This window comes from Tamandua tetradactyla, chromosome 12 (assembly GCF_023851605.1).
Source record: "Tamandua tetradactyla isolate mTamTet1 chromosome 12, mTamTet1.pri, whole genome shotgun sequence".
NCBI lineage: Eukaryota > Metazoa > Chordata > Mammalia > Pilosa > Myrmecophagidae > Tamandua > Tamandua tetradactyla.
In genome coordinates, this window is record NC_135338.1 from 37,067,317 (window position 1) to 37,080,509 (window position 13,193).

The 13,193-nt window shown below is 38.1% G+C and overlaps 1 protein-coding gene and 1 non-coding gene across 3 annotated transcripts in view; one reads left to right on the forward strand and one right to left on the reverse strand.

Moving 5' to 3' along the window:
• The window catches only part of ALKBH1 (alkB homolog 1, histone H2A dioxygenase), a 30,130-nt gene extending 16,949 nt beyond the window's left edge, over positions 1-13,181 (reverse strand). The window contains exons 1-3 of one of the 2 annotated variants that reach the window (XM_077123205.1): positions 12,971-13,181; positions 11,001-11,109; positions 4,818-4,947 (exon numbers count right to left, since the gene is read on the reverse strand). In XM_077123205.1, coding sequence (XP_076979320.1) covers positions 4,818-4,947; positions 11,001-11,109; positions 12,971-13,144 — 413 coding nt within the window. In that variant the 5' untranslated portion in view covers positions 13,145-13,181. Of the gene's footprint in view, positions 1-4,817; positions 4,981-11,000; positions 11,110-12,970 lie in introns of both variants that reach the window. The other variant, XM_077123204.1, reaches the window with a different exon arrangement.
• TRNAG-GCC (transfer RNA glycine (anticodon GCC)) lies at positions 8,810-8,880 on the forward strand. The gene has a single exon. It is a non-coding gene; the product is annotated as a tRNA-Gly (tRNA).
• Positions 13,182-13,193: the final 12 nt, after the last annotated feature.

Genomic DNA, 13,193 nt, shown 5'->3' on the forward strand with positions numbered 1-13,193 from the left:
TGTGCCATTTTGTAAGGGAATACATATATATTTGGTAATGTGTTAGCCCCATTCAGGCACAAGATTCCCCCTTTCATTTCCTATCTTCTTCTGATAACTCAATTGCAATTTCTGCCTCTATATTTGCTGGAAGCCCTAGCAACAACTGCTGTAACACTTCCTTTCAAGATGTGAGCATAGGACTAGCAAACTCTACACTTTCTTTTTCTAAATACTACTTAAGGGCTGCTCTAGTCCCATGGGTTCCTTGGGTAAGAAATAGTCCAAAAAGTTCATCTTGAGCACTGCAAATGGTATAAGACCAAAAACAAATTTACATGTTTCTAGATTATTTTCAAGCAGAAAATACCGAAGGATTGCAGAAAGGGATGGGCTGTTTTATTCTTAAGTCTGACTTGTTCAAAAGAAGACAAGGGGGTGGGCCATGGTGGCTAAGTAGGCAGAGTTCTTGTCTGCCATATGCCGGAGACCCGGATTCTATTCCTGGTGTCTGCCTATGCAAAAAAACAACAACAACAAAAAAGAAGACCAAGAATGCTCAGTGGCAATGAAGCTTCCATATCCACACTGAACAATACAGGAAATATGTTGGCACCTAACCTAACTTTAAATCTTTATCCAATTATCCTGAAGAATGATTTCAAGCAAGCATGACCCAAATGACTGGTTCTCTCTACAAAAAGAAATGCTCTATGCTCCCTATTCCCACTGCCTCCTCTAGGCACTATCTGCTTCCCTGGTGAATGGGCCCACATAGCAGTTTGCTCACTCTCTGTCATGAATAGTGCTTTACATAAGTGCTGACAGTTCTCTCAGCAATTATTTTCTACAGCACCACTTCCAACTGAACCATAACTGGGTGGAAATGAACCCTGTCCTTCTTGACTGCTCTCAGCTTAGTACAGAATTTGGGGGCCATAATGAAGCATTGGTATTTTCTTTTCTTTCTTATCTCCAAGAGACATTAGTGAGTTACTTTAAAAACAAAACTACTTACTCAGGACAGAATAAAGCCTGAAGATTGTTTATGATAAAAACTGCAGGTATTTGTTTATCAATTACTTTTTTTTTGGGGGGGGGGGGTGCATGGTCTGGGAATCAAACCCGGGTCTCCTATATCGAAGGCGAGCATTTATACTGAACCATCCGTGCATCCTCAATTACTTGTAAAGGCTTGTGAATTGTGTCCTTCATAACTGTGAATGGAAATACTTCCCTGAATCACCTCAACAATCTGACCTTCTTCCTTTTCTATTTTCATTTCCATTAAACCTGAACTTCTATCCTCTGTCTCCAGAGCCCTGTGTGTGTGTGTTTTTTTTTTAAGTATTTGAGGGCTCTGTTTTCCTATGTGCTCAACCGGAACCTCCCAGTCAACTACTGCAATTGCTCCACTGGCAAATGCTAAAATCTTTTTGCTATCTTGTATATGTTCAGTCTTATCTAACATTCCAGCTATTGTTGTATATGTTAACCATTCATGTAAAATCCTTACCATTCATATACAGTTCTTAGTCCTGGCTCTTATTTCCTTCCCAGTCAATGAGAAAAGAAGAGGCTTGATCAAATGACCCAATGAACAAAATTTCAACTTTCCTTCCCTACACTCTAAACTTCTCTATTCCTTCACCCCATCCTCGCTTCTAGTTTCAGAAGTAGTCCTATTTCTTTCCACCCAGACTAATTCTCTCCATACTATTACCCAATTCTGACAAATTCTGAAGCTTTCTCTGTGAATAATTTTCCTCTCTTATAACAAGTTCTCCTCTATCCTTGTTTCTTCCTCCTGATTGCAACAAGTTCAACATTTCCACATACTTAAAAACAAAATCCAATTCCCAGTTCTACCTCACAATCAAGCTGCCTTGCTTATGTACTACCTCTTACACCCCCTATCTCTCCTTCTCTTTACAATCAAACTTTTGAAAAAGGACTCAGTATTTGCTGTCTTTACTTTCTTTCATCATTGCAATTCAGCTTTTGCTTACACCACTATACCAAAGATAGCTTCCTGGCTTCAACTATATCTCTTAATTGTCAAATCCTGTACCTATTTGATTTGACTGACCCTTCTCTTCTTGAAACATTTTCCTGCTCTGGCTTCTAACAGCACTTTCTTCTGTTTCTTATCATATTCCTGTGGCTGCCCTGTGTCCCTTTCTCTTCTATTTTCTCCACCCTACACTGATGCTTCCTGGGGCCAATGGCCTTCTCATTACTTCACTATGACCTCCTACATCTCTTTCTCTCACACCCTAATTCTACTCTCAATCTCAGTTCCATGCTAGACATCTCTACCTGGATACCCTACAGACACTTAAAATATTATGACCCAAATTACACTAAGGATATTCCCTGCTCATTCTTCTCCTTTGATCCTTATTTCTATTAAATAAGTATTCAGTATTACCCTAGCTGCCACTTAGAAATCGGTACAAATCCTTAAGTTCTTCTTTTCCCTTACTTCTCACAATCTCTTGGCCACCAAGCCTTATCAAAATCTCATTAGCATGTTTTGTTTTCCATGCCTTTATCATCTTTGTATGAACTATTAAGCTAAAATCTTAATTGTGCTTTTTCCATCTGCTACTGTATTTTCAATCCATTCTCCTCATTGCCATGAAGATTACCTTTCTAAGATGAAAAATCTCCTTATTTTTTATCTAGATGAATTCCCATTGCCTATAGGACCACACCCACACTCCTCTACATATGACACGAATTACCCTTACAACCTGGCTCCAACTAACTCTTTTAATCTCCCCTCTAAACATTTCCTGCAACGTCTCCTACTCTCCACTTGTCACAGCTGTGCCTTTGACCCATGCTCTACTGGAATACCTTCTGCTCTCCCGATCCACCCTCTGCTTAGCAGATTCTTCTAACTTGTTTTTTCACACACAATACCACCAGCAATGTCTGAGCATATAGGTTTCTTCCAACTCTTGACAGCATAAGATACGACCATCATATTTTTCATTTCTGCTCATTTACTGGACCAAAAAAATGATTTCTCATTATTGTTTTTAGGATGATTTATTAAAGAGATTCATCTTAGCTATCACAGAAAGGGACAGCTGTGATTTCTGCATTCACATCAGAGGGAAAAACAGTCTGGTTTAATAACGAATTCTAAGTTCTCTTTCACTAATTTCATTCAATCATGATCTTCCTCTACTTTGCTCTCAGTTTTAAGGATGGCACTACCAAAAGCTTAAGAATAGGGGTTTCCTCACTTCTTCTGCCTATATCATAACTACGAACCAAGAAGGCTTTAAAGGAAAATCACTGAATTTTAATTATCCTCTCCCCTTTCAACTTGAGAAAATCCTTTATTTCTCCTGTTAGAATCAGCATGAGTTTCTGAAAAATGGATTAGAGCCACTTTAGTCCCAAAAGGGCATACAAAACTGGTATGATTGTGTTAATAGGCACACTTCTAAGGGCTTTCTCACATATTATCTTGTTTAATCCTCACAACTATTCAATAAGGCAAGAACTCTTATGAGGCACAGAAAGGTTAAGAAACTTGAAGTTTACACAGCTAGTAAGTGGTGGAGGTGTGATGCGAACCCCGGCAATATGACTCCAGAACTAATGGTTCACATCACTCAACTCTTTAAATCTACCTTTCCATATTCATATCTTGCTAATCTTACCCATGACTTGCAAGAATCGTTTTCCACAATCTAAACCCAACCTAGGTACTTAGGTGACCATCTTCTATATCCCCACAGCATCTTATAAAAAATCTCTCTGTATGTGCCAAACTATTTTTAATTATCTGTTTATATGTCTCTCTCTCCTCAACTAAACTACAGATTCCTTGAGGGTGGGAACTATGTTGTAGCTGTCTGTGAATCTCTAACATGCAGTGTAGTGTCTGGTACATAGTAGTAACTCAATAACTGTTGAATAAACCCATGATCACATATATTCTGTGCTCCAAACTCATGGAAACTCACTGTCTCATACATCACATCTTTTTTCAGGCTGCTTTCTCCACTGAAAAGCTTTCTGGTTTTTCTGATGAGCAAACTCCCAATCATTTTTGAAGATCCAGTTCAAAGTGAGAAAGAAAGAATGAGGATAATGAGCCCAACTGAAAAGTACTTTTTTTGACACATCCTACCTGCCTGGGAGAATTAATTATTTTTTCCTCTGTGTTCCAACAGTGTTTTTATAAATATCTATCATAATACTTTCTGAGCTCCATTATAATTATGCTGGTAGATACTGAGTTCCTGCTACAGACTGCACTCTTGAGTACTAGGATAGTGTCATATTTATCTTTGTATCTCTAATGGCTAACATGATGCCTGGGATACAATTAACATTCAACAAATATTAATGGAAGGAATGAATGCTGAAAGAACATTAAACTACAAACCATAAGTTCTCATGTGCAACAACTGACCTATCATAAAACAGCTAGTAGCATCAACTTCATCTAGGAGAGCAGAAGGGCATTTGAAGTTACATTTTCACAGGATACAAAGTCTTCAAAGAAACTCATTTTGAGTGAGTAGAAAAAAAGGACTGAAGCTGAAAGAAATGGATCATTTGATGATTAATGTGGATGAATTTCATATCTCAGCTAATATAAGCAAATCTTTAAAATGGATCTCGATTTAATATAACTGTCAAATATCTGTCCATATATTTCCTAGGGAAAGCTTACAATTTTGCTATATTTGCATGGAAATAAAGGAAAACAAACCAATCATTTACACTGCACTGCTACAGAGTAGTTCCTTTAAAGATCTGTGAAGATCTGAGCTGAAGAGTAACACTTTGCTGTGACTGATAAGACTTACCTCAGGCACTCTTTGCTCTGTTCCCATAGATCTCGGGTATCTTCTTTAGTCAAGTGCTTGTCCAGGTTACATACATTGGGTTTCCGGGAATATAACTTAAGGCACTGTTTCACCCAGTGCTGCTGGTAACCTGGGAGGAACGGGTTTGGGATGAAAATAAACCCTATGCAAAAAAGGGTAGAAGAAAAGGAGAGCGGGGAAATTCTTCATCAGTTATTTGGGTAATTAATTTTGTTGATATCCTTAAACCTACTAGTGTTATTTACTCCCCATCTCCTTTTGATCATGCTTCAAATTAATGCAAAGTCAAGTTTTGATGAATGTTAGATATCTATCACTATTCAAATAGCTCTGTTTTGGGTTATTCTCAAGTAAAACAAATACTCCATAAGGTTAAGTACCAACTGTAATTTTAGTTATCTATAATCACCCCTGTCCCAAAAGAAACTTTAAAATCGAAACTCTAAAAAGTATCTCCACAGTTTTTCTTGGTACCATTATTTACAGAGTCACTTAAGACTTACTTGATTTACCTCAGGTACAGAAGGCTAACCTCTGACATTGAATTTAATTAAAACATAGAATTGAAAGCTATCATTTAATGAAAACACTATGGTTAATCTATTGTGTCTTGGTTTCACATACATCTTTCTATATTTACCTTTGTAACATGGTGCTAGGACTCTGAAAACTATATTTCTCCTTTGCCAGGAGACTCCTGTTAACTTGTGCCTATAGAGGATGCTGATGAGAGCTCTACTGGAGGACAGAAATTGGTTCTGATTTATAATTTTTTACAAATAGCCAATAAAGTCTGATTTCCAGCTCCATTGGGTCCCTGCACAAAGCTACGCAAAGTTAATAACCCCAAACTGTTCCGTTATTTTCCCCCAGGCGCAGGTATGGTAGTGGCTTCCTGCATGATGGGATATCCCAGTGTTTCGTTTTGGCCTTTTCAGTTTAATATCTGGCTAACAATTCCTTATATTAAATTATATGAAGTAAAATTATTGCTGTGATTTCTGTTCCTTGACTGATACAAGGAAGAAAGATGATATGCATATCTTTCCAGCATAGTATGTTGTTGCAAATAACTACAGGTACATGTGTTGAAAAGATCTTTGTGACCTGGAAAGTAACCTAATTTCATTTTTTTCTCCTCTGTAAAAGAGAAATAATAATATTTAATTGTAATTCAGTGCATAGTAAGGATTCATTCCATTCACCCATCATTCAACAAACACAAACTATTTACCAGGCACTTTCTTAAGAATTGGGGATAAAGAGATGAAACACTGTGTTGGTGAAGTACCTAGAAATAGGTCAGTAGAGACAAATAACTGTTTTTAGAAGTCTGGCTATTAAAGGAAACAACAAAGACTGAGGAGGAGTCATAGGAGAATAAAGAATAAAGGAGGAAATTTTATGGTTTTTAAAGATTGGAAAGACTTAAGAATGTTTACAGATTGTGGGTAAAGAGTCAGCAGGAGGAACTTGTTGCAAATAAAAGAGAGGAAAGGGACTGAACAAGTCTTGAAAGCTGGGAGAGGTAAAAGATGGGAACAAAAGGGTGAAGGAACTGACTTTGAATTGAAGGAACTCTTCTTCTTGTAAAACTGGAGGATAGGAATGAGAACATTTGACTGTAAGCATGCCTCTGGAAACTGAAGGGGTCCATGCCTGAAAGACTTAACTTTCCCAGTCAGAGACACAGCAAGGCCACTTGCATAACAAAGAGAGGGTACCATAAGGTAGGGTCTGAAGGAACAAGAAGTAATCAATGAAATGATACAGAAGGTAATCATTATATATTAACATAGTATCTTCTCTCTGTCTGCAAAGAGATAGCATAAACAAAGGAACAGGCTAAATGCAAGGATTCCTGAGTTAAATGCTGGCAATTATTTGAAGGTTTTCAAGTACTGGTTGGAATTGCAAATCTAGTCTATAGCAAGGGTCAGCAAACTTGTTCTTTAAAGGACTAGACAGAACTACTTAATTTAGGCTTTGAGGGCTATATGTTCTCTTTTGCACTCATCTTTGTCACTAGCATGAAAACAGCCATAGACAATAAACAAACAAATAGGCACAACCGTATTCCAATAAAATCTTATTTACAAAAAACAGATAGCAGGCTTGGTCCCTGGGCTGTAGTTTGCCAACTTCTAAAGTCTAGACTATAATTTAAGTATAGAATAATGTAAAGTTTTCTAACAGATATTAACAATAAATTATATTCTTCTTATGTCATTAATCACCATAGCAAATATCACAAAAAATATAACAAAATAACTGAAGGCCTACCAAGAAGGGTCAGCCACTGTGCTAGGAACCATATACATCTCAATCCTCAATAACTCCAAGTGTAGTTTTTAAACCCATTTTAGAGACAAGAGAATAGAGGCTCAGAGAGGTAAAATGACTTCACTGATTCATCCCTCTCCTGGTCCATCTTCTAAGTTTGTCGCCATGGTACAAAGCAAAACCAATGTTCCAGTTTGAAAAGATTTATGTACCTTAGAAAAAGTCAGGTTTTAATTCTAATCCCATTTTGTGAGGGCAGCCATTTCTTCTAATCCCTATTCAGCACTGCCTGCTTGAAACTTTAATTAGATTATCTCCCTGGAGATGTGACTCAATCAAGAGTTATTGTTAAACTGGATGAAGTGGAGAAGTGTCTCCACCCATTCCAGGTGGGTCTTGATTGGCTTTACTGGAATCCTTTAAAAGAAACACTTTGGAAAAAGCTAGACAACAAGAGAGATTCAGAGCAGAGAAGAACAACAGAGCCACAAGAAAGCCACAAACAGAGAACACTGCAGAACCATGAAGCAGGGAGTCCACCAGCCAGTGGCTTTTGGAGATGAAGAAAAACACTTCTTGGGGAGCTGGAGAGGAAGCTACCAGATAAACACTGTGTTCTCCATGTGCCCTTCCAGCCGAGACACACTGACCATGTTTGCCATGTGCCTTTTCACTTGAGAGAGAAAATCTGAACTTCATCGGCCTTCTTGAATCAAGGTTATCTTTCCCTGGATGCCTTAGAGTGGACATTTCTATAAACTTGGTTTAATTGGGTCATTTCCACGGCCTAAAAACTGTTAACTTGCAACTTATTAAATTCTCCCTTTTAAAAAGCTGTTCCATTTCTGGTATATTGCATTCTGGCAGCTAGCAAACTAGAACAACCAATAAATCACATAGGCAACAAACACATGGTTTTTCCATTATAAAAACTAAGCTCTAACAACATAAGTCTCTGAACAATTTCACTAAGGGTCCACTATCAGAATTCCAAAGAGATTCTAAGCCACGGTGGTTCAGCAGAAAGGAATCTGACATGGGAGGAATATATAGAAAAAAAACCCTGAAGAGTCCTCTATTACACTATCGTATGAAAAACATTTAAAATTGTTATGTCTAGACTCTCATAGCCATGGAAAAAAAAATCTAGACTGCTTAGAGATGTTCCCTGAGAGGATAAGCTAGTAACTGCAGTTGATTATATCTTATTTTACCCATTTAGTATTAGCAATAGCATATACTCCAAACCTAACCTAATGACCTAAAACCCTATTCAGCCAAAGATTTTTACCGACCCAGAAAAAATTAAGTTACTGGTAGATTTAATTATGTAGGCAGAAGATCATACAGTAATATAGCAAGAAAAGAAACAGGAAATCAAATGTCAAGGTGAGAAATAAAGATGTTGAAAGATGTGGAGAATCAGTCACAGAAATTCATCATACTTATCACCTGGCTTAATCACTCACCTGATTCTTGTATGTTCTCTAAAATATTCCCCATAGTAGTCATCCAGCCAGGGGATCCTACGTTTACATCTCATGTGTCAGCAAAATTCTCAAAATAATTTGGGAGAGTGACAGAACTGCTATTTTGACAAAAAGGATATTAAAAAGTACTAAAATAACCTACCATTCACTATCACCATTATTTCACAAAATAAAGAATATTAAAACACTCTCGGGGGTGCAAGGATAGTTCAGTGGTAGAATTCTCGCCTGCCATGCGGGAGACCCGGGTTTGATTCCCGGTCCATGCACTTCCCCAAAAAATTAACAAACAAGCAAAACAAACAAAAATTCAACAAATGGTGCTGCAATAACGGGATACTCACATGGAAAAATAATGAAATAAGACCCCGCCATACAGCATACAAAAAACCAAAACAAAACAAAATCCACTCTCAAAATACCAGATTAAAGGAAGAATACTTCTGATCTAGAACAAGCCTGAGTAGTGACAGGAAATTTAATATCTCTTTAGGCAGTCCATTTCAGACAAGTGTTGCATTACAAAAGCTTTTTATTGGGTTAAAATCTGCCTCCCTTTAATTTCCATGGATTTTAGCAGCTAAAGCAATTCCAAACCAGTTTTAATTCTTCTTCATAAATATCTTTACCTTTATAGCTAACAATTTATTGAGCACTTACCATGTACTAACCTAAACACTTTACATGTTTACTCACATTTAATACTCATAATAACCTCATGAGGTAGGTCCTGTTTTGATACACATTTACATATGAGGAAACTGAGGCATAGAAAAACTAAGAAACTTGACCAAGATCAGTTAGTAGATGGCAGTCACAATATGAATTCAGGCAGCTTGGGCACAAGAACTTTTGTCTTAACCACTAGTCTACACTGCTCCCCATCCCTTCTTGTACATGACAACTTTCCAAATGTTTGTTACTGTCATGTCCCTTCCTTGCCCCATCCCAAGTCTTACCCTTCCCCAGACTAAGTTTCTGGTTTTCAGATCCATTATTCTCCAACTCACTCTCCAAGCACAGGTTCCTTCAAGGATAAGCAGTACCCAAAAGTAAACACAATTCTCCTGATCAACTCAGGGTAGGAAGAAACTTATTTTCCATGTTTAGAACGTCATATATTTGTTAAATGCAACTTACAATAGCAAGGAAGACAGAAGAAATTCTCTAAGGATATAATGAGGTATCAACGCAAATGATGTGGCTTAAGTGTGAATACCAGAAAACCTCAAGAAGCAAGCACATCAATTTAGGCATCATGAACTCAAATGGATTGCTAAATTTGGTATAGGCAATTTGAACAATCTATTAAGGCCAGAAGGGAAAGCAACAGAGAAACAAGGATTTGAAACAAAAGCTAGGGCTGAAAAGTTAAATGGCAGTCTTCAAGAACAAAAACTGCATAAAAGACTGCTGGTGATGTGTGCTTCTTCATTTATCCAGTTGTGGAAAGCAATGCTTTCATATAAAAGCTCTCATTTACTGTTTACTTTGTGATTTCACAGTGTAGAACTAAAGTGCATGAGGCCCTTTATATTAAGTATTAGAGCTGTTATGCTTTCCTATTTTAAAAAATACTTCAGTGGCCATAATATACTAAGTAAGATTTTAATATCAATAGAGCGGTTCCTTGACCACACATTGAAATCAGTACAACCCAAATATTTTTTAGAGAATTCTCGTGTTTTTAAACCATACTTGAGATCACAGATGTAATGTTAATATGTCATCTGGAAATAGGACGGCACATTATCCAGCATTATATGGCTAAATAAGGCATTTCTGTATATTCTAAATAGTTCATAAGAATCTGTAATGGCTCAATGATCCTAGAAGATAAGGTCAATGGCATCACCCTCTCTTCATTATCTTGATTTCTTGAGCTATAAAGTAAGCTACAAAATACTAAAATTCAGAATTGTGGATTACTTAGTCTATTATAACTTTGATCTCATTAACTATAATTCCTTTTTATCAAATGTTCAGCCTATATGATAGTACAATTTTTAAGTTGTTATGCCAATTGAGAATATAGCGATTTTGTGTCTGGAGTGGCAATGCAGTCATTCAAAATGTCCTTATGCCAGAGCTCAGATTTGTGGCAGGGAGTCCAGAGTAAATGTCCTACTCTTGATTTTGTACCTGATGTACCACTTTTTTACCTTATAAGGCTGGCACTGCTGACACCTGTTACATGTGTTGGGAATGACAATTCAATGTTAAATAAACCAAAATCTTAGACAAGGCAGAATTTTAGGATGGGTTTGGAAGTGGAATATTTGTGTTTAGTTCTTTTCTTTGCCTATTTACATGCTCACAGCTCCTTTTCTGAAATCAGACAAATGATCCTTAAGTGATTTTTGCATTTTCTGAGGTCAGCTGCACTCACCAGGATAGCCTTCAAGTCCATAGGCTTGCCACTTGCTGACTGGCTGAAGTCCTGCTCTATGTGCATCGTGCTCACTGACTGAGGACACACTTAGCTGAGATTTGAGCACCTGGCAGGGAAGAAACAGAAGTCAGAGGGCTAAAGCTATTTTATATATCAATCCTGGGAACCTCTAACTTCCAAAAACATATCTGGTAAGGGGCGAAGCCAGGAGTCAGAAGTCTAGGAACCTAACCTTAGCTCTACCACTTCCTAGATTTAGGACATGAGATGAGTTACTAATCTCTCACAGCCTCATTTTATTCATCTATATACTAAACAAGCATAAGGGAACTATATAAAATTAACAGTCAAGGGAAGACTTTTGCTCTATCATTAAGTAGGAGGATTCTGGCATTCAAGACTACCTTTTTCTATGGTACTTTACCTTTGTGATTTGTTAAAGGACTATGACTCCTGAAAAGTGTTTGGTACACTGGAATAGACTGAGCCACAATGCTGTTTACTTCGGTTAAGGCTAAGGATGATACTTCTGAAGTATTTACAGACAGTTAATAGTAAATCGACTTTCAGGAACACCAGGCTGAGGAAGGGTGAGAGAACAAAAACAGAATGCTCTAATCAGACAGGAAAAAAGATCCCAACAAAATGCTGGGAATCCTGCTCTGATAAAGTACAATATTTGCTTTCTTTTAGATGAAAATTTTAAACTGAAACTCAGAACTTTTGCCTTTGCCAACTGCTTAGAAAGGAGTATTTCTGGGGCTGACGAAGTTTTCTGTACACATAATAGTACCTTATGGACGGTTCATTAAATCGGCTAAGAGGCCCAATATGCAGTCATCACATTAAGGATATTAAGAAAAAACATATATTTTAGTCTTCCACGAATAACAAACTTAAGGTCTGGCTTTCCTTAGAACATATCAAACGCTCAAGTTTTCCAGAGATATCATCTTTTATCCTATTTAACTTCTCCAAGTGGGGAGATTTCTAGACAAAATACCAACTGGGAGCTGGTGTATATTCTAGCCTCTACAATAAAATGTTTTTCTGAAACTCTGAGAGTCCTGACCAGCTTACCTAGGAGCTGATAAAATATTTTTATTTTAAATAAATTGTAATGATTTCTATATTTAATACTGCACTGTAACTGAGCAACTTCAAAGCTGATGCAAGTTTGTGAACCTATCTTACACTAAACTGAACCAACTACTGAGCTTTTAAAAAGCTATTCTGCTTTCTCCCTTGCTAGGCTGTTAACCATTACTTTCTCTACTGATCTTCTCAGGTGTCTTGCTACAGCAACTTTCTTCCTTTTAAAGTTGCTGTTTCACTTTTAGTTTTAAAGATACTGCAAAGAAAATAAACACAGCAGTACAGTTGTGGTTTCCCTTGTCCCTTCCCTTAGTATGTTCCCTTTCTTAATTTCCATGGGGAAAGGTAGCGATAAGAACTCGGGTGTTTACTTGCAACTTGGAGAGATAATCTCATAATTCTTTAATGCCTTCTTTCTATAAGGTCCGAAGAAAGTAGAGCTTAAATTATATGGGCAAACTGCTTGACTGACAACGTTGGATCACTCACAGTTGTCATTACTCGCGTATATGGTATTCTCAAGCTGCAGGGCGCCACCCTACCGTCTACGAAGATGTGTTCCACGGGATTTTACACTAATTGAGGTACAAACGTAAATGGACAATTAACGGAAAGAATAAACACTAGTTCCCAGGCGTTCTCGACCGAGGTAGTCGTCGGAAGTGGCTGAGTGGAAAAACTGGTTGCACAGTCAGCTCTACATAACAAAAGTGTGACACTCCGGGGACAGTTAAACCCCGCGCCCAAGTGGGTCCGGGATCGCTCAAAAAAGCAAATTGGACTGGACACGAAAAGGGGCAAAGACTTTGAAAACCTCCAAGAGGCGAGGTAAGATAGGCGATCGGAAAGCGCGCGCTGCTCCTCAACAGTACCTTGTGGGCAACGGGAGCCGTGCCGCGGGCTGCTGAGAAGTCGATCACCCCTCCCAGGTCCGCGGTCCCGGGGCGGCTCTGCCGGTAGAAGCGAAAAAGTTTCCTAAAGGCATCCTCCCTTGGCTCCGCTACTAGCGTCGCCGCAGAGCCCAAGGCCGCCGCCATTTTCCCCATCTCGCCGCCTGTCCACTTTTGGCTCCGGAAGCAGATACCCAAGTACCGA